The sequence below is a fragment of the Danio rerio genome, chromosome 8, assembly GCF_049306965.1.
Source record: "Danio rerio strain Tuebingen ecotype United States chromosome 8, GRCz12tu, whole genome shotgun sequence".
NCBI classification, from domain to species: domain Eukaryota; kingdom Metazoa; phylum Chordata; class Actinopteri; order Cypriniformes; family Danionidae; genus Danio; species Danio rerio.
In genome coordinates this window covers 1,465,740-1,492,500 of record NC_133183.1, presented here as the reverse complement: position 1 = coordinate 1,492,500, position 26,761 = coordinate 1,465,740, and the positions used below count along the sequence as shown (strand labels likewise).

Here is a 26,761-nt window from a genome sequence, read left to right as displayed (position 1 = left end):
CAACACCCTCAAAAGCGCACATACATACACAGAACACTTACATAGGCAGACAAACACACACACATCACACTCAAAAATCACAATGCGCTCCCTCGCTCACACACACACACACACACACACACACACACAGTCACACACACACACAGTACATGCAAACATACACATGCACAGTACAGTTAAAAACCACACACTCTTACACACACAAACACACACACACACACACACACACACACACAGATCACACTAAAAACCATACACACGCAGACACACTCACACATACACATGCACTCACACATACTCGCACATACACAGTACACTCTCACACACACACACACACACACACTCGCATAGAAAACCAGATACACACAAAAACCACACACACACATACACACACCACAGGTTTAACCCAGTTGTGTGTCAGCAGTGTGTGGATATCTCCAGCCTCTAATAGTCAACATGTATAATTGTGTTTGTTCTAATCAGACTTGATGAATGAAACACTTTGATTGACATTCTGCCTTTGTACGTGTCATCAGAGGGGGAAAGCCCCGCCCACTAGTGCCCATCTCGCCCTCATTAGCATAAACAGCAGCCCTGAGTGAGAAGCAGCCGTCTGTCCATTAGCCATTAGAGTGTTTGAGCTGCTGAAGATAATGTCAGCATAGACTAAGAGGATTATAGATGTGGAGTTTTAGATGACAGGAGTCTCCATAGACTGACAGAAGCATGAAGCGCATAGAGAGAGGTTAAAATCAGATTAATTAGTCTTTGACCTGTATGCAGTTATTAATAACGTCAGTGTCCGTGTAATGCTGCTTCTCAATTTTGTTTAATGAATACAACACACACAAAAATAAGCACACAGGCAGATTCAGTGATGAACTCGTGTAATGTCTCTGGATGAAGCTGATGATCCGCATGCCGGACAGTTAATCGTTGTTTTCTGTGGATCAGACGTGTTTCTGTGTCTCAAACACGGGCCGCACAGGAGATGATCACAGGGCAGAGAATATGATGGCACGCTGGAGGAATAAACCGTCAGTGAACACGAGCAGAAAACACACGTCTGTCCACCTGCAAAACACACACGCACCAGAGTTAGTTCAGATCAGACCTACACTGATATATTTATTATATATATTATATATATTTTTCTATATTTATCTGCTTTTTAAAATGAATTCATTTAAATTCTTAATTGTTATATATTTATTTAATTATTTGTTATTGATGTATTTAATTACCTTTAATTCTTATTTTTTATATTTATATTTGAATTATGTATTAATTATTATACATTTTTAATTGTTAAATTCTTAATCTTTTTATTTATTAATTATTATTAATGGTGATAATCTATTTTTAATTATTTATTATTATAATTTTTCTAATTATTTAAAATTCTTTATTGTTTTATTTTGTATTTATTATTAATATATTGATTATTTTTAATGATCTATTATTAATTTAAATTCTTATTTTTATATTTGCTTATTTAAAATTAGGTAATTATTTACATTTTTTGATTGTTTATATTTGTTTATTTATTATTGATGTATTTAATTACTTTAAATTCTTTATTTTCTATATTTATATTTTGATTGTGCATTAATATACACTTTTAAATAATTTAAAATGATTTTTTATTTATCATTAATGGTAGTAGTTTATTTTTAATTATTTACTATTAGTTTAGTAATTTTAAATTCTTTTTTAGAATTATCTGCTTATTTAAAATTAAGTAATGATCTTAAATTCTTAATTGTTATATATGTTTTATAATTTATTATTAAATAATTTATTTATTTTTTTATATTTATAATTTTAAATTATTTAAAATTTTTAATTTTAAATTCTTAATTGTTTTATTTATTATAATTATTGATGTAGTAGTGTATTTTTAATTATTTATTATTAATGTATTTAATAATTTTAAATTATTAATTTTTATAATTATATTTTTAATTATCTATTAATTATCATACATTTATTATTTTAAATTCTAACCGTTAAAATTTTTTTTATTATTAATGTAGGACTGTATTTTTAATGATTTACTATTAATTTACTTAACAATAAGTTTTTATTTTTTGCTAATTTAAAATTAATTATTAAGTAATTATTTTAAATTCTTAATTGTTATATATTTATTTTTAAACTATTATTAATGTGTTTTAAATTTATATTTTTTTATTTATATTTTTTTATTTATCTATTAATTATTATAATTTTTTTAATTACTTTGTTTTTTTAAAATTGTTATATATTATTTATTTAATAATTATAATAATCATGTATGTATGTTTATATATATATATATAATTATCTATTATTATACATTTTAATCATTCAATTCTTGTTTTATTTTTATCTATTAATTAATATTAATGTATTTAATTAAAGTGAATTTTTCACAATAATTTTCTTAATTTATGTATTTTATTTTTCTCCTATCTGCTGTATTTCAATGCGTTTCATACCAGTGGAGGTGTTCTCAATGTCTGCAGTGCTTCTGCTCTGTGTAGTGAACACTGGTAAGCCATCAAGTGCAGCGTTCAGAGCTTGATCTAAACTGTCTGCTAACCTCCGCTCATGAGAATCCGACTCTGAAACACAACAGACAGAAACAGAAAACCAGGCAATAATCACTGGAGGAACACAGTAAAGAGCAACAGTGGACTATAATTCATTACAACCACAAAACATTTACTTTAAAACATGCACATATTCACTTAACCATTAGACAAAGATGACTAATGTTTATAAAGTCTCTGACAAGCCATAATGATTATATATATTTATGATTTGATGCCATATGCAGAAGCCGTCAATAAATCACAAATCCATTAAAAATGTTTCTGAAATAGAAATGCTGTAAGGCGGCATGGTGGCTCAGTGGTTAGCAATGTCGCCTCACAGCAAGACAGTCGCTGGCTCGATTCCGTCAGTTGGTGTTTCTGTGTGGAGTTTGCATGTTCTCTGCGTGTTGGTGTGGGTTTCTTCCGGGTGCTCCGGTTTCCCCCACAGTCCAAACACATGCGCTATAGGGGAATTGATCAACTAAATTGGCCATAGTGTATGAGTGTGTGTGTGTGAATGAGTGTGTATAATATAAGTATAAGAACGCTATTGGCTGTTTTACTAAAAGGGGAGGGGCAAGACCATGCCCTGCCCTCTCTTCATGATTTAGTTGAGATTACGTGAAACATCCAATAAAAATGCACATTTTAAATCACTTCCCAGGACCTTTAAGAATGTCAAATACTTGACAATTTCCCCATGATGGCCACAAACAATGCACTTTTATCTGACATTAACTCAAATGATTTATTATGAATTTAAATTATTATTTTTTATATTTATCTGCTTATTTAAAATTAAGTAATTATTTAAAATTTCTAATTGTTATATATTTATTTATTATTAATGCATTTAATTATTTAAAATTCTCAATTTTTATATTCATATTTTGATTATGTAATAATTAATATACATTTTTTTATTATTTAAAATTTATTAATTATCAAACATTTATTATTTTAAATCCGAACGGTTAGGATTTAAAATAATAAATGTTTGATAATTAATACATTTTAGGACCTAACCGTTTTATTTTTTTTTATTATTGATGTAGGACTGTATTCTTAATGATTTATTATTAATTTATTTAATAATTGTAAGTTTTTATCTTTTGCTCATTTAAAAATAATTAAGTAATTATTTTAAATTCTTAATTGTTATATATTTATTTTTAAACTTTGTTATTAATGTGTTTAAAATTCTAAATTTATTTATATTTTTAACTATCTATTAATTATTATCCATTTTTAATTACTTTGTTTTTTAATTGTTATATATTATTTATTTAATTAAAAATATTAAAAATATTTTTTTATTTATTATTTATGGCAGTAATCTATTTTTAATTATTTATTATTAATTTAGTCATTTAAAATATTTTTTTTATGCTTTTTTAAATTAAGTAATGACATTACATGGCATTAATTCAAACCTGTGTGCGTGTGGAGTGTTTTCCTCAATGGAGGGTGATCAGCATCAGCGCTGGTGGATGGAGAGCTGAACTCCCGCTTTCTTTTAGCCGAACATCTCTGTCTCTGTGTCTCTAAAACACGTTCAGACTGCATTCTGTGTGTTTCATTGGAGTCTGTGACACTGTGAGACATCAGTCTGGACGGCTGTGGTTTATTTAGTGTATTATTCCTGCTCCCGACGGCTGTGTGTCCCGTTTGCAGGAGCAGACGGTCAATGCGGCTCTTCAATAGCGGGTTCGGGAGAGGTTTGGAGCTCGGTGTGAAGGGAACGCCGGTAAACGGGTCATTCGGCAGTCGACCCCATGTCGCCTCTCTTTTCTCGTACTCCTCCAAAGTACTCTGATCGATTATCATGCCACTGGGTAAAATCATAGGGAGAACCATTAGTTCCTGCGTCAATGGATCTAGGAACTCTTCTGGAGTTGGAGAATCAGTCTGAAATGATTCTGATTTAGTGGCAATCGGGGTTGTTGGGTTTATTTTGAGCGTGTTTAGATGTGCTTGATGGATTTTTTTGAGTTCAGATTCACTACAGCATCGAGAAGGCAAAGCCCAGATGGAAAGAGAGCGAAATCCGAGCGCAGACGCAGCTCCGCTGTAGGGAATACTGATGCGTAGTTGAGCGACGGATGATAGAGATCTGGGGCTCCAAAACTCTTTAGATTCGCCAACAAAAGGCGGAGGAGGATCACAGAATGGAGGACGAGATTTAAAGAAGGGATGCGTGAAAGAAAGATGAATCTCTTCTTTCAGATCACATCGAGACACCAGCTGGAAGTTCTCGCCGCTTTTTTCTGAACTTGTGAGGATCTCAATCCTCCGGGAGCTCCGGCCCTGATCCATTCCCCACGGCCACAGCTCCACGTCCAGCCGACACACCTCCATTTGCACCTGCAAGTAGACATAATTATTTACATCTAGGGATGACAATATATGGTTTCAGCATCGATATCACATGGCAGTAGCCACATCACTGGATACGCAATGTTGAGAATTTTAGCTGACCAGGAGCCACAGAACACATGATCTGTAGAGTCACTGTTAAGTTTAACAGTAATATTACGGCTGCACAATATGTCTCTCAGTGTTTTCTCTAGGATTTTTTTCCAGCTGCTGTGGCAGGCCTTTTAGACAGATCTTCCAACTTTTTTAAATAATTATATTTTATTGGATTTTTCAAGAACAGCCACAAAGAAACGTAAACATATATATACACACACACAACACTTGGCACTGTCTCGGACAAATCCCATACAATACGCTTATTTCAAGCGGCTGCCATTTTAAAGAACCAAAGCGAGGCTGCGGTGGGAAGAAACCCGGAAGTATCGGACCAGCACTGTAAACATTGCAGTAACATGCCGTGTACAATAAACCTCCAGCTCGAGATTTTAAAATGCAGAAATGGTGTAAACATCACTTTAATATTGTTCAGTAAGTTTATTTTAAACAATTAAAAGCAATTTAGCATCAAACAAGATCACAATCTCAGTGATGCGCTTAAGTGTCCTCCTAGGCGTCAGCTCATGGCACTAGTGAGGACGCTTTCCTGCTTCAGCCTATGTAACGCGGTGAGCAGTAAAACACTGCAGTCCTCTGCAGCACACCCTCGTGTTGTCTGTAATAGTGTTGTCCTGGTACTGAAGTTTTAAACCCGGCTATTTCCCGCTAACATAGAAGCGCCGCTGAGCGCAGATGACTCGACTGATCTTCAAGGCTGCTTCGCGTTTCAGTATCCGTGTCTCTGTGTTTGGTTTGCACTCAGCTTACTGCTCTTCACCCAGTGCAAACACAGACACACGGAGACTGAAGCGCGAAGCAGCCTTGCCTTGAAGTTTAGTCGAATCAACAAGCAGATCGCTCCTCTGTCTGTGTTGTGTGTGTGCTCGGTAAACAGCGGTGAACTGATGACCTTCTCGGCCAATCACAATCATTTCTGTTGAAAACGTGACCACAATGGCAAATCAGCGCTGTTTTAAGAAAGCCATCAACAGTGCCTTTATGTTCGCGGGAAATGTTCTAAATCATAATGTATGTTTTTTTCTTTTAATTCAGTATCATGACTAGTCTAATATAGTGAAAAAATCAGTTCATTAACTCGAGTTTAATAAATGGCATCTAAACGTGTGTTTGGGAAAGAAAACGTTAGCTAACTAGTGCCATTTCCCTTAACTTAGCTGAAAATGAGCTCTGATATCCCTTACTATATTTACCATTCATTCAGAACAGACCTCCGGGTCACTCGGAAGGCGATGAAATTATAAAATTGTGTCACTTTATCTATATAGCCAGTTACAGAACATTCCTATGTAACTCCCAATAAAACTTCCGGGTTTCTTACCACCGCAGCCTCGATTTTGCTTTTGAAAATGGCGGCCGCATGAAATCAGTCTATACAATGAGTCAATGAACAAATAACAATGACAACATGGTTTAGCAAGTGACAATCCTCTGAGGCATACCTGTCAACCCTCCTGTTTTTCCGGAGATTCTCCCGTGTTTTACAGCTCAATCCCGCTATCATCCCGTAAAGATATTTTCCTGTATTTCTTCCTTATTTTCAGTCTTTCTCTGAACAGCCGAGCCTCCCTATACGCAACCCATACCGCCAAACCACCAGGGGTCGCCCCTTGCTCTAAAAAGTGGGTCTTCTGTACTTTCGCTTTGTTTAGGAATGAAAACTCTTATAAATAAATATTAAAAACGGCGCGATTCCATTTCCTTCTGATTACAGGTGCCGTCGCCCATCCTATACAATCCTCAAAACAGTCATATAGCGGTGCGTGACTGTCAGCTGACGCGCTCCATAGTGATAAACAGACGCTGTTTCCCAAACGGATTCTGTACTCGCGATTTGAAGCGGAAAGTTTGGCTTTTGGGTGCGTGTTTAAACAGACATACACGCATAACTAATAATAATAATATCATATAAGGATGTCGATCTTGGTGTTTTTTTTTCCCTCAAACACAACTAATTTTATCTTAAATGTGCATAAAAAGTCAGGAAAGCAGTCGAATGCTTTCATTATAACGTTTGATGTGTGCATTTTTAGAGTGACACCTTTTATTTAATGTAGTAAAAAATCTTAATGGGGGGGTTGGGGTTGGGGGAATCCCTTATTATGGTGAGCATATCCCTTATTTTCACATCTCAATGTTGACAAGTATGCTTGAAGGTTGAGTGGCTGGTTCCGATGGCGTTATTTTAATAAAATTGTCATGGGCACAGTATTACAAGGGCGCATTCATGTACACCAGCGGTTCCCAACAGGGGGGTTGCGGCCCACAAGAGGGCCTCAGCGAGCTTTGTGGGGGGTCGCGTCATATTTAAAAAAAATCTTAGCAGTGGACAATTAGGAGATTGATCATGTTGCCTTAGTTCATATGATCCCCTAGCTCAGTGGTCCTCAACCACCGGTCTGTGGATCAATTGGTACCGGGCCGCACAAGAAATCACTAATTATTTCTGTTTTAATATTATTTGAGTCTGAACGAGCTTTTATTTTGAAAAGTCTTTTATTTAAAAAAACTACCGTATTCTCTCGCTTGCATCTCCCCAAATTTAACGCACAAGCGGCATAATGAGTAAGAAACAAAGGTCTTAGGAAAGTTTCTTTGCTAAGTGAAAAAGGCCCAGTGAACGACTCGCGAACTGCCATGGAATAGATCCACAACCCACTTGTCAACAAATCAGGTGAATCCAGCATGGCTGTGCAAGAAGATCAACTGATGGAGATCGCAAATGACGGCGGCCTTTTAGCGGCGTTCGCATATCGCGTATTTCTAAAGTTTGAACAAGTTCGTTGTTTCCAATGGAGGTGCGCGGCTCTGCACCAATGAACCCTGGGCCGCGAGCACGCCGCGAGGGCACCGCGAGTCATGCGACAAGAATTGACTGATCAGCTTCAGCTTGAATGAAATTTCGGTAAGACTAATTTTCTCCATCACAGAACACACCAACACTGCAGTGCTTTGTACTTTTCTCCTTAAATAATGCTTGTATCAGAGTGACAGCAATGCTTTGCCAGATTGTCATCTTCTGAGAAAACAGTTGATGGTTGCATAGCAACCTACGAAACACCCCCAACCGCCCGCAGTAAAATTGTCAGGCGTTGACCGGTGCGTGGTGATAAACAGGTTGAGGAGCACTGCCCTAGCTGACCAAAAATGGACAAATCAGTAATCAGTCCTCCACAAAAAATACAGGGTCTCACCGATTCGTCTCGCAGCAATCCTTACACTTACGGATAAAGCATAACAAATAAAATGCAAGTAGTAAATTATAATAGCCTATATTATTTTTTTATATTGTGTTGAACCTTCATCAAAATAGAAAATGATCATTTTTTTTCTAATGTTGGGGACATTTTAGAAGAATTCACCAAACTTTTAAGATGCTAAAATTGTGTCTGGGTCATTTTTTGACCTATAAGGGTTGATACCGGTGCTAAATCGATACTTCGAAAAATGGTACCGCTGCCATAACAGTGCCTGAACCGATACTTTTAAGCCACAGCGAGGACAGCCGCTGACTTGCGAATTTTAAAATGCATAGCACTGTGTGTCGCCGAGCGGCGCTTTTGGTGCGCGACCTGCTTTTACGTTCTTGTCGCAGCACCAGTGGCACTGGAATTAGGCACCGAAATTCATATGCTGGTTCGTTCGGTGCATACCGGTTCCAGAGTTTTGGTACCCAACCCTACCCATAAGTAGGGCCAGATGAAATCTGCGGACATTTTTTGCTATTTCTGCACAGAATTTTGGTAAAAAACTGTGGATTGACGCGGAATGATTTTGGGAGTATCATTACTAAAACCCTAATATATGAACTAAAATGTAACTTTTCTTTAATGTTTACAATGCAAATCCAATTAGATCCACTTTATTTGGTAAACAAAGCAAGTCTCTTATATAATATCTCTACTGAAAGACAGAAAGTATTACTTTATCAACTGTATTGTAAATAAATCATATAAATATTTTCATATTAGTCAATAATATTACTGAAATTAATTAAAAAACTGAATATCTATAGAATTACACACATTTACACAAGTAAATAAATAAAATCAATGATGGGCTTTAAATCTGCAGAATTCTGCGTGCACAGATTCTGTGTGGGCCTACCCATAAGTCAAACAGGAGTGTTAATATCGTTAACGTTAAACACAATACTCTCCACCTGGAAGTTCAGTGTGACATGCACGGGCGGCCGCAGGAAGTACTCCAGCTTAAATCCTCTCCGGCGAACATTCAGATCCTCGGAGAGAAGGTTGGACACGTCGTAGCCATCGGCACACAGCTGTCAGGAGGACAAACACGCAAAAACACCCACATAAACACAGTCAGAGATGCGTATTACTGCTTCAGAACATTGCAAGGTCAGCTCAGACGCACTCAAGACCCTCGTCCAGAGCACAAAGAGAAGCAGAAACACAAAGGCCGAGCTGAACTCGCTTATATTCAGCAGAAGCTGAGAGGCGTCTGAAAGGAAAAGTTTAAAACACCTTCAAAGTGTACAACTTTACTCCTCAGCTGCTCTTTTTTTTCATGATTTTACATTAGTGCTGTCTTTAGGCCTGTCACATTATCTATATTTTGTTGTAGGCTATATTGCACCGAAATATATTGCGATAAGCAATAGTCATTTTAAGACCATTTGATGCAACTCATTATAGGGCTGCACAATATATCATTTCAGCACCGATACCTCAATGTGTGTCCACAAGTCACATCGCAAGACATGCAATGTTGAGCTGGGATTATTGTTGACCAGAAACGGGTCAAAACAGATTTGATTTGTGGAGTCACTGCAGAATTTAACCATGATAGAAAGAAAGTTTGTCATCTGCATTTGTTATAAGGCCTGTGACATGACTATTATTTTGGTATCAGTGAAATTAAGTTTATATTTTTTCTATTTTTGTATGTTTATGTTTTACTGTTTTAGTAACGCTATGATGTGTTCAGGCTATTTTTATCAGTTGAAATTGACATTAAAATTGTATATATTTTATATACTGTATATGCAGTGCTGAGCATAACTGAGTACACCCCATTATTAAAATGAACACCTTTCTCCATTTCTTAGGCAGTGTACTTTGGTGCATTTAAACAAAACTGATTTATTGAGGAGATATATTTATTAAAATACAAATTTAGTCACCAAACATATTTAGAAATTGAAAGATAATACAATTAAATTCAAGCAAAATATGGCCCAAAAAAATTACAACCTACAAAATTTCAACTAACTTACAACTTTCAATTTTTTTTTAAATTTCAACTTTTTGCTTCTTTTGATTTTTCCTCTTTTTAAAATTTGTATTTAATATTTTTCTATAACATATAAATTTTGCTGTACTCATTTTTGAAGCGTTAGGAAGTTATTTTGTTAGATAAGCTCCAGATTTGGCCTCTGTACTGACTAATCTAATGTATATGCACAAATATAATATTGTAGAACTTCCCTATCTATCTATCTATCTATCTATCTATCTATCTATCTATCTATCTATCTATCTATCTATCTATCTATCTATCTATCTATCTATCTATCTATCTATCTATCTATCTATCTATCTATCTATCTATCTATCTATCTATCTATCTATCTATCTATCTATCTATCTATCTATCTATCTATCTATCTATCTATCTATCTATCTATCTATCTATCTATCTATCTATCTATCTATCTATCTATCTATCTATCCATCCATCCATCCATCCATCCACTCAACTTCTCTATCTATCTATCTATCTATCTATCTATCTATCTATCTATCCATCTATCTATCTATCCATCTATCCATCTATCCATCTATCCATCCATCCATCCATCCATCCATCCATCCATCCATCCATCCATCCATCCATCCAACTTCTCTATCTATCTATCTATCTATCTATCTATCCATCCATCCATCCATCCATCCATCCATCCATCCATCCATCCATCCATCCATCCATCCATCCATCCATCCATCCATCCATCCGTCCACTCAACTTCTCTATCTATCTATCTATCTATCTATCTATCTATCTATCTATCTATCTATCTATCTATCTATCTATCTATCTATCTATCTATCTATCTATCTATCTATCTATCTATCTATCTATCTATCTATCTATCTATCTATCTTAGAGATTCCACGATTCTCTATATAATATTGAACCGTTCGGTACGCGCTTGTATGTATGTATATATATATAATTTGTATAATTTACAAAAATGTTTCAATAAAGCAACATTGTTTTATTTTCATTACTTCATAACATAACATATATAAAAATGTATCACTTTTTTATTTCTACAGTGTTAAAAACAGTTGCTTTAAATTTTGTGTAAACTATGATAAACAACGTAAAGGTTTACATTTAATTAAAAATATATATAATTTGTTATTTAAACATGTTATTATATTGTACATAAATGTATATATCTTTTGCTTCTGAAATGCTTTATTTTTCCTACTCTATGCCTTTAGAGTTTCATGAAATACATAAATGTTCATTGATTTATAGCACAGGTGTCAAACTCAGTTCCTGGAGGGCCGCAGCTCTGCACAGTTTAGTTCCAACCCTAATTAAACACACCTGATCAAACTAATTGAGTCCTTCAGGCTTGTTTGAAACCTACAGGTAAGTGTGTTGCAGGGCTTCGGCCCTCCAGGAATTGAGTTTGACAGCCCTGATTTATAGCAATTAGGGAATATCACAATAATAAAAAAAGAGCAAAATCACACAGGCTTGTAAAGACATGCAAAAACTAAGTAAAATAAATCAGGAGTTTGCTGTACTTTTCTATGGAAGTCCGCTCTTGGCTCTATTATTATTAGATCATTGCGACTTTATACTCAGAATTGTAACATGAAAACAGAACTCTGAGAAATAAAGTCTGAAAATTCAAGGTGCATGACTCAATTCTGGGATGTAAAGGCATAACCTTTTTTTATATTCAGAGGCAGGAACAGATTTCAATACATTTCTCCCTAAAAACAAAAGAAAAGCAATGCTACAGCAAGGCCTGCCACAATAATCAATATATGGACACATCACACAGCACATGGACATTTTTGGCGATGCATTATATATCATCCATGCATAAAAAAAAAATGATTCTAGCCACCTTTCAGCTGACTGAGCAACCTCTTTCTCTCTACTGGAGGTGTCAGTGTCAGTATTGTTAATAAAACACTTTAGTATTTACTATAAATGACTGTAGTATATTTTCATGTGGGTGTCTGATATCGCAGCCTCTATTGCTCTTTACCTTGCACTTTTATCTTAACATTTATTATTATTATTTATTTAGTATATACGTTTTCACATTCTGATTCCAATGCCTCATTATTAAACTGTTAAAGTGCCGGTTATTATATGAAATATCTTAAGAATATTCTTAAGAATAAAATATGATGTGTTCTTTGGAGGAGTGTACTTGCATTGTGATGCTATTATATTGTCATTCTGGCATTATACTGTGTAATGAGTGGCATAAAATGGTCTTAAAATGACAATAATATTGTTTATCGCAGTATATTTTGGTGCAATATATCCTACAACAAAAACAAATACATTATAATAATTGACATATTTACATTATGTATCTATATACAGTTGAAGTCACAATTATTAGCCCCCTTTTGATTTTTTTTTCTTTTTTTAAATATTTCCCAAATGGTATTTAAAAGAGCAAGGAAATTTTCACAGTATGTCTGATAATATTTTTTCTTCTGGAAAAAGTCTTATTTGTTTTATTTCGACTAGAATAAAAGCAGTTTTGAATTTTTTAAAAACAATTTTTGGGACAAAATTATTAGCCCCTTTAAGCTAATTTTTTTTCCGATAGTCTACAGAACAAACCATCATTATACAATAACTTGCCTAATTACCCTAACCTGCCTAGTTCACCTTATTAACCTAGTTAAGTCTTTAAATGTCACTTTAAGCTGTATAGAAGCGTCTTGAAAAATATCTAGTAAAATATTATTTACTGCCATCATGACAAAGATAAAATAAATCTGTTATTAGAAATAAGTTTTTAAAACTATTATGATTAGAAATGTGCTAAAACAATCTTCCCTCCATTAAACAGAAGTTGGTGAAAAATATAAACGGGCGCTAATAATTCAGGGGGGCTAATAATTCTGACTTCAACTGTATGTGAGCATTGCCCTTTTTAAATTAATTTAAAACCAAACAAACACTATATATTATATAGCAACTATAAATAAAGCTGTGCTGACATTCTGAACAGCTCTTGCCCATGTGATTTTGTGAAATAGTAACAATGCAGCATGAATGGGATTATTTATCATAAGGTCAACCTGCTTTAAAGTGCGTAAGTGCATTGGGTTTCTGCAGAATGGCAGTCGATGTACCTTGTTGCAGTGAATGGAGGTCTGAAAGTGTGGCAGGCAGAGATTGAACACCATGGCCTCCGCTTTCACAGCGCTGAAAAGAAGACAGTCTTTTAATAACACCGAGTCTTTTATTTAAGACAACAACATGACGAAAACGCACAGGGACGAACGAAACACAAGGGCCGAGCTCAAGCTTTAGAGGAAGCAAAATACACTGCTGATGATTGAGCGATCGATTATTAAATGTGATTCTTATTTAGAATTATTATATGGTCAATTATTATTTTGTTAAACGGGTTTTATTATGACAGTTGTTGAGTATTTATTAGATCAAATTGATATGCATAAACAGAGATTTTAGTATATCCCTTAATTATTTATTTTGCTCTAAATATAACAAGATTATTTTGGATTAAAGGTGTACAATAGATTCATGATGACAATTATTGAGTATTTTATTATATTATAAATTGAGACCTTTAATATATTTGCAAATTATTTATTTTGCTTTAAATATGATATGATTATTTTGGATTTAATAGATTTTAGTTGGCCATTGAGAATTATGATTAAACTGTGATTCATAAATAGAGACTTTTAATATACAAGCAGGTTATTTTTGCTATAAATATGAATGATGTGACTATTTTGGATGTGTAAAATAGATTGTGTATTGACAATTAATGAGTATGTATTTGATCTATTTGTGATGCACAAATAGAGACTTTTAATATATCAGCAAATAGTTTTTGCTATAAATAAGGAGATGATTATTTTAGATAAATGGGTACCGCTGATTTCATGATGACAATTGATTATTATTTGATCAAATTGTATTGCATAAATAAACTTAATATATCAACAAATTATTTATTTTGCTCTAAATATGTCACGATTATTTCGGATAAATGTGCAAAATAGTATATGATAATTGATTATTTTTAATCCAATTGTGATCCATAAATAGAGAATTTTAATATATTTGCAAATTATTTATTTTGCTATAAATATGATTAACATTATTATTTTGGATAAATGTGTAAAATAGATTTTTATGATGACAATTATTGATTTTTTTTATTAAATTGATCCATAAATTGATACTTTATTATATCAGCTAATTATTTATTTAAACTCTAAATATGTCATGATTATTTTGGATAAATGTGCAAATAGATTTCATAATGACTATTAAGTATTTTAATTAAATTGGGGTTCTTAAATAGAGAATTTTAATATATTTGCAAATTAATTATTTTGCTATAAATATGAATGGCATGATTATTTTGGATAAATGTGTAAAATAGATTTTATGATGACAATTGAGTATTTTTTTATTAAATTGATCCATAAATTTATACTTTATTATATCAGCTAATAATTTATTTTGCTATAAACATGACATCATTATTTTGGATAAATGTGCAAAATAAATTTAATAATTATTGAGTATTTTGATCAAATTGTGATTCATAAATAGAGACTTTTAATATATTTGCAAATTAATTATTTTGCTATAAATATGAATGACATGAATATTTTGGATGTGTAAAATAGATTTTATGATGACAATAGAGTATTTTTTTTTATTAAATTGATCCATAAATTTATACTTTATTACATCAGCTAATTATTTATTTTGCTATAAACATGACATCATTATTTTGGATAAATGTGCTAAATAAATTTCATAATTATTGAGTATTTTGATCAAATTTTGATCCATAAATAGAGAATTTTAATATATTTGCTAATTATTTATTTTGCTATAAATATGAATGACATGACTATTATGGATGAATGTGTAAAATAGATTTTAGGTGGCAATTATTTAATGTTTTAATCAAATTGTGATCCATAAATTGACATTTTTTTATATACAAGCAAATTATTTTTTTCTCTAAATATGAAATATATAATTATTTTGGATAAATGTGTGAAATAGATTACATAATAACAATTTTGTTTTTTATCAAACTGATCATATATAGAGACTTTTAATATATTAGATAATTATTTATTTTGCATATTTTTTAAATATAACAAGATTATTTTGGATTAAATGTGTAAAATAGAATTCATAAAGACAATTATTGAGTATTTTAAATCAAATTTTGATCCACAAATAGAGACATTTTTAATATATAAGCAAGTTATTTTTGCTCTAAATATAATTGACATGATTATTTTGGATAAATGTGTACAATAGATTTCACGATGACAATTATTGGGTATTTATTTGATCAAATTGTGATCCATATAGAGACTTTAATATAAAAGCAATTTATTTTTGCTCTAAATATGAATGATGAGATTATTTAGGATGTATAAACTGTTGTTACTCTCAGAGATATTTCAGTGTCTTTTGCAAATCATGGAGAAAACTGATAATAGTTATTGTTATGCTCAGAAAAAAACGTATAAAATCAACCAGGACACTTTAAGATGCTTTGCACTTTATTTTTAACATTGATGCTTGAAAATCTGACCTGTTGCTCCTTTGTTTTACATTATATATGTGTATAATTAAATTAAAGTGCATCAAATACAGGTGCAAGAGTCTTGCTTGTCACTAATATTCGAAATGATTCTAGCAGGACTCTTAATTTGACATTACCGTAGTAAAATGATATTCACCATAGCATTTATGCCCATATCCATATAATATTTATCCAACGATTAAGCACAGTAAAGAATATGATGACATTATCAACGCGCATGTGCAAAATACAAACAGAATTACCATGGTAAACAATGGTAAACATGCTTCATAACCGCTAGTGATCAATAACTTGACATCGAAGCCGTGTGTTTGTGTGTGATCAAACCTGCGGAACGGACATAACGAGTATAACAGATGGAGATATGCATCAATAAAGCATGAAACATCTCGACATTCACACATTTATGAAAACAAAACTCACCCACAGCAGAGACACAGCAGCGCGATCACGTCACCGCTACTTCCGTGAGGAAATGCGCGCGCGCCGCTCACTCCTGGCACCTGCTGGCGGGAAACGACTCAACGGATTGTCGATGTTATTTTTTTATTTAGAAATAAGAATTCATGATGATGATTTTTTTTTTTATTTAGTTTGACTTATCTACAGTTGACTTCAAAGAATCGCACACAACGTAAATTGAAATTAAAATGGACTAAAAATACATACTAGTGCAGTAAAACAAAACACATCAAACTGAAGATGTCCAAGCAGGTTTAATTCCTAATATATTCTGTGTAAAATTTATTTAGTACGTTTTAAAATAATAATCGAGTGCAAATGATTGGATTGAATCATTTTAAATATCATGGAAAACGCACATGCGCAGTGTTTGTCAGTGAGTGACTGGAAAAAGCGCGCGCTGCTCAAACTGCGGAAAAATACAAGCAAAACTAAAACATAATCTCAGCCAAAACCCTTCGAAATCGTTTTAATAATAATTGTTCTGAAAATATTCTCCGTTAATAAGATGTTTAGCTGGAGGAATCATAAATGAATTATCATCGACGAAACACGAGAAGCTGAGCAAACAACTCAGACAATCAAACGTGTTTAGTGTTTTAATGTTTATTCGGTCATTTACCGACATCATTACACGTTTAATTAAAATATGCGATTAAAATATGTATTTTTTGTCTAACCGTTTTAAAATGTAGGTGTAAACATTAATTCCTCCATCAAAGGTAAGTCCTGACTTTTTTGTTTGGTTGTTTTATAGACCATTTTGAGGGATGTAAACAATAACAATGATCCAAACGTATTTCCTGTTTTACATTTTTAATTTCCATCGCTTTTGAGAACCCCAAAAGCTTTACATATTGCTAAATAATCCTGTAGCAGGTGTGTTTTAACTTAAAGTTATGATTGAGTTGCCTCCTGTTACAGTTATGAAATAGTTTGACAACAAGCAGGAAATTTTCATGGGCCAATGACATGACCACATTAAAATGGTCTATGAGCTAGTTCTTATATAAATAACCAGGGCTTGACACTTTTTTGATCACCAGCCACTGTAGCTACACTGAAAAATTTATATATATATATATATAATTTATATATATATATATATATGTATATATATATATATGTATATATATATATATGTATATATATATATATATATATATATATATATATTTTTTTTTTTTTTTTAAATTTTTTTTTGCGTTAAGAGGCTGTAAACAGTTTATTTGGGCTGAATTTAAACAAACAAATAAGATATAATTTATTAAATCTAATTTGTTTGTTTAAATTCAACACAAATAAATAGTTTGTAACAGTTTTGCATGCAGGCATCATTTTTGTCAGTGCAGTTTTTCAATATAGCACTCGCCATTTTCACAACCCACATTTTGATTGTTGGGAAAATATAATTTATATGCATAAATTTGACTTTGGCATCTTAAAATTACTTGATTTAGATTTTGTGTTATGCCCACATGCCTCCTCATTCATTTGACTTTTTTGTGTGTTGTGTATGACCTTGATCACTGAGCATGAGCAAATGGGTCATAATGTTGCATTGCAATTAGTTCTTATAATAATTATTCATTAATATAATATATTACATTTATCATCATTACATAATCATTATGATCATATTCCCGTTAATTTGTCAGTAAGCACTTTTTCTAATTTTGAACTGCCCACGGTTGATTTCATTACTAAGGAGGTCATAAAATCTAGACTTCTGTTTACTTGATCCCCTACCGACTATTCTAGTTAAGTCCTGTATTAATTCACTCTCTTTGTTCATAATATCGATTGTCTGTTCTTTTCTATCTACTGCTACTGTTCCTTCATCTTTAAAAATAGCTTCTATTACTCCTATACTTTAAAAAGACTGACGCAAATAGAAAAGATTAGATACTGTTTGCGGTAATACTGAAACATTTGTCCCAATTTTCAACCCTTCCTCTTACATAAAAGAAGTGTATGTATATATATATATATATATATATATATATATATATATATATATATATATATATATATATATATATATATATATATACACACACACACACACACACATACACACACACACACACACACACACACACACACATACATACATACAGTTGAAGTCAGAATTATTAGCCCCCCCCCTGAATTATTAGACCGCTTGTTTATTTATTTACTGCCATGACGACAGTAAATAATATTAGACTAGATATTCTTCAAGACACTTCTATACAGCTTAAAGTGACATTTAAAGGCTTCACTAGGTTAATTAGGGTAACTAGGCAGGTTAGGGTAATTAGGCAAGTTACTGTATAATGATGGTTTGGTCTGTAGACTATCGAGAAAAAATAAAGCTTAAAGGGGCTAATAATTTTGTCCCTAAAATGGTGTTTAAAAAATTAAAAACTCCTTTTATTATAGCAGAAATAAAACGAATAAGACTTTCTCCAGAAGAAAAAATATTATCAGACATACTGTGAACATTTCCTTGCTCTGTTAAACATCATTTGGGAAATATTTTAAAAAGAAGAAAAAAATTCAAAGGGAGCTAATAATTCTGACTTCAACTGTATGAGCAATTCCAGCGTTATGGATGTGACATTTACAGTAAAAACTTAAAACATAAATTCACAGAGAAAGTATATTTTAACATTATATTGAAGCAACTGTTTATATTTTTCAAAACAACTAAACACAGAGTTATGGGACCAGAAAAATATTAATCTGTAAACATTTTTAATAGTTTAAATGAGAAGAATAAACCGGCTTTATGGATGTGACAAAAAAAGTTGCTTTGTAGAAATTCTGTGAATTAAACTGCAAAACCTAAAAGAAATAAGGCTAATAAAAAGGATAAGACTTGGCTCACAATAGAACAAAAATCGTAAATTTTTATTTTATTGAATATTTTTGCAATTTTGAGGGAAAAGCTTCATTATGGATGTGATACTTTTCCTTTATGGTTGTGATAGATGTGAAATTGGCACTTGTGTGACTTTGGTAAATCAAATATAATAGTTTGAAAACACAGACAGAGACATTTTGGAGTATTTTTTTAAATACTGTAAAATACTTGCTTACTCAAATAATGTGTTTCCCTATTTTAGTGAAAACTTTTTTTCATGGCAAGGTTGACATTTGCATGAAATTGCTCATATATAGCTGAAATATTTCCTTGCCTCAGGCTTAGTTATGAATGGAGTGTTTTTTTATCTTTTATCTTATTATTATTATATATTTTTTATTTGTTTTGTGTTTTTTTTATATTGTTTTTAATGCAAGAATATGTTATCATATTGCTTAATTCAGAGAGAAAGAGAACGCGAGCTAATTGTGTTCTGCTGCTAGATTGGAGCAGTTGATCTGATTCTTCGGATTTGATGCTGTGGCTCTCTGACTATAATGTGTATCAATAAAAACAAAGTTAAACTTAAAAATAAATTGCTGAACAAAAAAAAAAAATAGCCCAACTGTAAACAAGGAACTTAAAAAAAAGATTATTGCTGTTAAAAGCTTAAAGATTAAAAGATGATTGCTGTTATATTTAATAAAATATTCTGTTTATTTTAAGGGTCAAAACAGACCTGTATGCATTATCAACATCCCATAATGCAATTCACAACTGCAAATAAACTGAAAACACATGTGGATCACTAAATACAGTTCATTAACAGATTTTGTTTACAGTGTATAATTTGTTTGTCAGCCAGTAAATTGTTGGTTTCATGGGAAATAATTCACACATCATGATTTTTCTCCAAAAAACAAATATATATATTTAAAGATGATGCATATTGATTGGTGTCTTTGTCGTTTAATGCGTCTTTGATTGGATATGCTTTTACGCAAGTCATTACAGTAACATAAATACAAACAATAGAAGTATAAAAACATAGCATTTGATCTCTAAATCAACAAATTACATCATCAAATCAAATAAATACATCAGAACTACATCAAAAGGAAATATGGTTTGGAAACTCGATGCATTTGAACCATTTCATAGGTGAAAATTATCACACACAGTTGAAGGCAAAAATATTCCTACAATTATTTTCAAATATTTCCCAAGTGCTGTTTAATGTAGAAAAGATGTTTTTTTTTCTTCAAAAAAAAAAAAGTTTTAATTTAATAATTTCTAATAACTAAATACTTTAGTCTTTGCCATGATGACAGAACAAAATACTTTAGAAATTATTTTTGAAAGATACTAGTATTCAGCTTAAAGTGCAATTTTAAAAGGTTATATATATATATATATATATATATATATATATATATATATATATATAAAATAAAATATAAATCAAATGGTGAAAAAATTAGATAAAATTAATTAGTAAATTATTAATAATACTAATAATAACAACAACTATATATATATATATATATATATATATATATATATTAGTGAGGTAAAAAAAAGTTTAAGGGGGCCCTTTGATTTGCTATGGCCCCAGGGCCCAATGTGTTCTTAATCCGGCCCTGCTGACCAGCACTGACAACACACACACTGCTGTTTTGCTTCTGTCACTATGCTGAAGCACAGGCGTCTGTAGCTCCGCCCTCTTCTGAAAAGAGCACTCTCTCATTTGAATTTAAAGTGACAGTCACCAAATCACCACAATTAAGATCAAAGCCTAAAAGGGTCAGTTTCAGAGAGCTGGAGAACATTATCTGTGTGCTATTCTCAGCTCAAACTGAAACACACACACTATAGACACAGCAGAGATGCGTTTTATATCTTTTAAAGAGAGGAATAATGTCACCTTAAATGCGGCTAATAATATTGACCTCAACATTTTTTAAAAAAAAGAAAATCTGCTTTTATTATAGCCAAACGAAAACAAAAAGATGAAAAATATGAAGGGGAATACTGTAAAATGTCCATTGCTCTGTTAAACATGACTTTGGAAATATTTGGAAATGTCACAGCTGAATAATTTAGCCTTCAACTCTTGTCATGTTACAGTAAAATAAAAAAACAAAGCTAAAATATCGGCTTCATTAATTCACAATAATCAGAACGATGAAATAATTTGTTCATCTTTTCAAAATATTCACACGCAATATGTTGGTATACTGGAAATAACAATTTCACATAAATAACCATCATGTTCACACAGCCTGTCTGTCTACCCACTCACAATACACTGCGACATCACGTGATCAGAACATAGCAGCAACTCTCAGTCCAGAACCTTCCAGGAACAAAGTTCACTTCAGTCTGTTTTGCCAAAATAAAAGAACCGAGACAAAAGCGACTTCTCTCTTTTTTGTTTTCAAGTATTTCTATCCGCAGATAGGAGCCCTCTGTTTGCGTCTGGTGACCCCTGGTGGTCCTGCATAGACTCTGCAGGCCATCCCTGAAGCATCACACAATAGTTCTTCATGTACAGTATTATTTGTTTAATGTTTATGGCTGCATGTGTTTGATCAAAATACAGTGAAAACTGTGAAATATTACTGCAAGTCCGAATGCCTTTTTAAAATGATTTTTAGATCATTTTGCTATTTTTACATAGCAAGAAGTTCGCTGGTTAGAGTCCTGTCTGGGTCAGTTGGCATTTCTGTGTGGAGTTTGCATGCTCTCCCCGTGTTGGCGTGGGTTTCCTCCAGGTACTCCAGTTTCCCCCACAGTCCATAGACATGCGCTAAAGGGGAACTGATGAACTAAAAAGCATGAGCATCCGCTGGAAGAGCATCCGCTGCTTAAAACATATGCTGGAATAGTTGGCGGATCATTCTGCTGTGGCGAACCCTGATAAATAAGCGGAAGGTAAATGAATGAATATGCAAAAGGGAAACAAACAATGCTTCAGGAGTGCTGAGTTTACTTGATTTATATGTTCTTTTTTACAATTGTTTTAAATATAATAATTTCAGTTCATTTTTAGAGTCATTACTTTAGTCTTAATTGTGTATATATATATATATATATATATATATATATATATATATATRTGTGTGTGTGTGTGTGTGTGTGTGTGTGTGTGTGTGTGTGTGTGTGTGTGTGTGTGTGTGTATTTTTTTACAATTTTTTAATTAAATTAAAACATTTAATTTAGTTTCAATACTTAAGCCCAAACTGCTATTTTTAAATGTATTTTAATTAATAATGTTTTTATATATATTTTTTGCAATGATTTCTTTGATGTAATAATTTCAGTTAATTTTAGCATCATTAATTTAGTCCAAATGTTTTTTTTTAAATGTTTTTTTTAATAACATATTTTTTACAATTATTGATTAATTTTCCCTTGGCTTAGTTGCTGATTTATCAGTGCTCGCCACAGCGGAATGAACCGCCAACTACTCCAGCATATGTTTTACACAGCGGATGCCCTTCCAGCCGCAACCCAGTTTTTTAATATAATAATTTCAGCTTCAAACATGGTGTCTGCAAAACTATTTAAATAGTAAAGTTTAACTTAATTTGTTTGTTTAAATTCAAACCAAATAAATTGTTTACAACCACTTAAAAAATTATTAAATCCAAGGAATCATCTTTAAATAATTTTTTTCTGTATACTTTGTTTTTTTGATATATTATTTTTAAATATATATTTTTCAATATTTCATTCATTGGTTTTATTATAATTTCACTTAACTTTTTGCCTCAATTTAAGTCCAGATTGCTATTTTAAAATTTTGTTTTAATTAATAATTTTTTATATATATAATTTTTTTATGACTAATTTCTTTGATGTAATAATTTCAGTAATTTTTAACATCATTATTTCAGTCTAAACTGCTTTAAAAATATGTTTTAAAATATAATTTTTTTACATCTTATTTTTTACAGTATTTTTTTAAAATATAATAATTTCAGTCAATTTTTATTGTCATTATTTTTCAGTGTCACAAATCAGTATCAATATATCAGTTATATAGTGTAATATATTGATTTGAATATCAAGAAAAAAAGTTTGTTTATTAGTATTAAAAAGTGCTGCTTAATTTTTTTTGGATAAAAAATATTATATCTGTATTAGTTGGGAAGCATTCTGTTGATAAATGTGACAGTAAATTGATTCCTTTTATTCCTATTCACTTTTCCTATGTCACTTTTTGCACAAATTTATGACTTAATATTTTTTCTATTTTAATCATTAGTGAAAGATGAATTTTCAGCATCATTACTTTAGTCCAAATGGCTTTTAAAACATATATTTATTTGAAATGATAATCTATTTAATAGTAACGTTAATAGCATAATGCTGAAAATACAGCTTTATATCACATAAATAAATTCAAGTTCACTTTACATTAACATTAAAAACCAAAACTTTCGATTTGCAGTAACATTTCACAGCATTCACTGTATTTCTGATTAAATAAATGCAGCTTTGGGGATTGTTTTTGTCCATAACACTGAGGTCAAAAGGTCACTGACCTTTAACACTGCACTGTAAACAATATCTGTTATTGAACAGTTTCTGTATTTTGTGTGTTTTGTGTTTATTTGTGGTGGTGAATTGCATTATGGGATGTAAATGTCTGCTCTGTCTGCTTCTGATGTTGAAAATTCAACTCCTAGTTTAACAAAGTGACTTTTATTGACATTTTAGTCGTTTGAATTAATATAAAAAATAATATCTAGAGAAATAAGTGTGTAAAATAACAGAAAATGTGCTGCAGTTTATTACAAGGTTTCTGTAGTGTAATATACAACACCAACCCAGACACTACAAACAACTGCACAAGTCCGTTTTCAAGGTTAAAAGTTGTTGCAAGAATGATCAAGATCCCATAATGCAATTAAAAAGCAGAAATAAACAGGGAAAAATAAAAAACATGAATCACAAAATACTGAAAACTGCTCATTTACAGATATTTTTTACAGTGTGATGTCAAACAAATGTGCATTTCTTCCATAACCAAAAGCTGCACTGTTAAAAATGCTTTTCTTAGAGTTTCCTTGTCTTGTTTTTAGTGCAAATATCTACAAAATCTTAAATCAAGAAGCATTTTATAGACAAACAAAAAATATTGTTTTGTTTTCAGAAATAATGAGTCCTAATTAGGTGAGTTTATCCTTACGGCAAGCAAATTAATAATGGAGTAAGTAAAATAAACTTAATTAAAACTAACAAGCAACATTATTTCACAATTTATTTAGTTTGAACAAAAAAACTCATTATTTCTGAATACAAGATTATATTTTATACTTCTCCAGAAAATGCTTCTTGATTTCAGTATTCTTAGATATTTGGACTAGAAACAAGATGAAAAACTCAGTGTGTATTTCTCCTTCCTCTTCAGGTCTTCAGAAACAGAAGCGTCTCCGCTGAACAGACGTCGATTGTCTTTTACAAAGTCTAAATCTCAGTGGACTCGATCCTCTCCAACCGGGACGGGCCTGGCCATGGAGGCGCCAGCTGATGCAGGACAGGCGGTTTCAGCTCATCTGTGGACCGGGACAGAGTAAGGAGATTTAAGCAAATGAAAATGAAAAACTGTTTGACAAAACTCAAATAAAATGTTAAGAAATCACAATAAATTAAAGAATAAAACTAAATGAGTCACTGAAAACTAACTGAAATTAAATTATAAACTAAGACGAAAACTGTTGGTCAAAAAACAGTTTTGTTAACTGAATTACAATTTAAGAAAATCACAATAAATGTTTTATTAAACCTAAACAACACTAATAACAGTCACAGGCTGTTTCTCAATATGCATTCTTGTCTGTACTTGCGTTCTTTCCTCGTGAAACGTCATCGACCGTCTACAAAGTACTGTTCCAATTCAAAGTTCACATCTTTCCAAGTACACATGAAATTCCCGGATGTGTACTTTCTCTGGCCTTTGGCCAAGGATGCATCGCGAGGTGACTTGAGCGAACTTGCGAAGCTCACATATCCCAGAATGCATTGCAGCGTAACCAGCAAGCTCTAATGGCGGAGGGGGAAACCCGCACGGTTTTAAAAATACTCCTTTACTGTGTCACAAAATAAAGTTTTAAGAGTTTTCAGGCGAGAATGTAGTTGTTTTAAACTCGAATCAGCCGTTATTCACAACAACATCGCGTCTTTGAGGATGTGCCTCAGCTTATGTGAACCCAGACTCCCAGCCTGCCAACGGGAGCTCCGTCATCACATCCCCCACTGGAGCAGCTTTACTTCGGCCAGTCCATCTCGGATGTACCGCTGGATCTCATCTCTCCATTGTAGTTAAAACATGATATCTAATTCATCTTGTGTATATCTAACGGACAGTTTTGGTCTTTTAAATCTATCATTTGTTCTCAGGTGTATTATTTTGGCAGTGTTATTTTGTTACCTTTTATAATTGTCTTTAATTGTGTTAACGTGTTGTACGAAGTTTGTCTTTATTAATTTGTTTGATGTAATCTTGATTTCTTATTGTGTATATACTTGTATAATTACCATTGTAGTTTATTAAATCTGATAATCAAAGACACCTGTCTGTGTATAATAACTCATTTTACTTCACGTTTATATTAATTAGGGATGTAACAATATTTTAAATACCGTCATACCGCAATATTATTTTTTTCAATAATACCGTAGCCGCATGACTCAATAAAACTATATTTCTGAGAAAAGTTTGCTTTGGCGAATGAAGCGAACGGGAGGTAGCGGGAACTACAATTCCCATCAGCCCAGGCGTGGCCATCATCCTTTGCGGTCTGTTGTCACTACAGATCCAGTTATGTGGAAATGGAGTGTGCTGCAAGTAGCGGGGAAGAAAAAGAGCTGGAAATGATCGAACCTAAAGCGGGTTTTAAATCGGATGTGTGGAAGCATTTCGGTTTCTTTCTAAAAAGATACGAAAAAGGAGAAAAGGTGACAGACAAAGACAAAAACAGTAAGCAGGCACTGCCAGACTGTGGAGAAATATAAGTCGGAGAATACGACTAATAACAGTCATGGGGACTGCAGAACACAGCACACTTGTTAGATTGATGCAGACATTGACTTGTATCGCAAAGAGACCTCTATCTCACTCATGGCTTGTCCTCTCAAGTGGTGGAAAGACAATGCACAGCGTTACCCACTGCTGTCAACCTTGGCTAAATCATATCTCTCTGTCCCAGAAACCTCAGTCCCAAATTAGAGGGTTTATTTCTGTTGCAGGGGACATGCCCAGAGATCCCAGCTTTTACCAGATTATAGTTATATGATCATTTTCTTTAAAACCCATCTCTATCTGAGTGAGTGAGTGATTAAATGTTGAATGTGATGAGTTTTCAGCAATACTAAATTGAAACTTTATTTTTTTTTATATGGTTTAATAGTTTTTTGTTATTAAAACTGAAAAATTTAAGTTCCTGTTTCGAAACGTACAGATAGATGACTAATTTGTGTCATTGATATGTTCTGTGCTAAGGTAAATAAACACTTTT

At 32.3% G+C, this 26,761-nt stretch overlaps 2 protein-coding genes and 1 long non-coding RNA gene across 7 annotated transcripts in view; 1 reads left to right on the top strand and 2 right to left on the bottom strand.

The window, feature by feature from the left end:
- LOC141375562 (uncharacterized) overlaps positions 1-26,761 on the top strand; it is a 49,987-nt gene that overhangs the window by 12,403 nt on the left and 10,823 nt on the right. Inside the window, exons 1-2 of one of the 2 annotated variants that reach the window (XR_012384015.1) lie at positions 16,752-17,108; positions 24,655-24,816. This is a non-coding gene — a long non-coding RNA (uncharacterized lncRNA). Of the gene's footprint in view, positions 1-16,751; positions 17,109-24,654; positions 24,817-26,761 lie in introns of those variants that run through there. The other variant, XR_012384016.1, reaches the window with a different exon arrangement.
- ubox5 (U-box domain containing 5) lies at positions 811-16,439 on the bottom strand. 3 transcript variants are annotated; one of them, XM_073909263.1, is made up of 6 exons: positions 16,348-16,439; positions 13,442-13,514; positions 6,430-9,354; positions 4,013-5,354; positions 2,481-2,606; positions 811-1,074 (listed from the first exon to the last, which is right to left on the bottom strand). In XM_073909263.1, the coding sequence occupies exons 4-6, from the start codon at positions 4,935-4,937 to the stop codon at positions 872-874; spliced, it is 1,254 nt and encodes a 417-aa protein (XP_073765364.1). In that variant the 5' UTR covers positions 4,938-5,354; positions 6,430-9,354; positions 13,442-13,514; positions 16,348-16,439; the 3' UTR covers positions 811-871. The 3 variants fall into 3 exon arrangements, with proteins under 3 accessions (XP_073765364.1, XP_005166738.1, NP_001314991.1); XM_005166681.6 differs by having other exon boundaries at positions 4,013-4,943; positions 9,235-9,354; positions 16,352-16,439; NM_001328062.1 differs by having other exon boundaries at positions 4,013-4,943; positions 9,235-9,354; positions 16,348-16,438.
- Positions 23,226-26,761, bottom strand: part of lzts3b (leucine zipper, putative tumor suppressor family member 3b) — a 29,323-nt gene continuing 25,787 nt past the window's right edge. For both annotated transcript variants that reach the window (XM_009303698.5, XM_068223078.2), the window contains exon 8: positions 23,226-24,799. In XM_009303698.5, coding sequence (XP_009301973.1) covers positions 24,711-24,799 — 89 coding nt within the window. In that variant the 3' untranslated portion in view covers positions 23,226-24,710. The remainder of the gene's footprint in view (positions 24,800-26,761) is intronic.

Excerpts from the sequence above, each read along its gene's own strand:
- ubox5 (XM_005166681.6), bottom strand. The coding sequence starts at position 13,495 with ATGGTGTTCAATCTCTGCCTGCCACACTTTCAGACCTCCATTCACTGC. Across the intron at positions 4,944-9,234 it reads ATGTCACACTGAACTTCCAG|GTGCAAATGGAGGTGTGTCG; the intron begins GTGGAGAGTATT and ends GTCTACTTGCAG. Across the intron at positions 2,607-4,012 it reads AACACTCCACACGCACACAG|AGTCGGATTCTCATGAGCGG; the intron begins GTTTGAATTAAT and ends GTTGTGTTTCAG.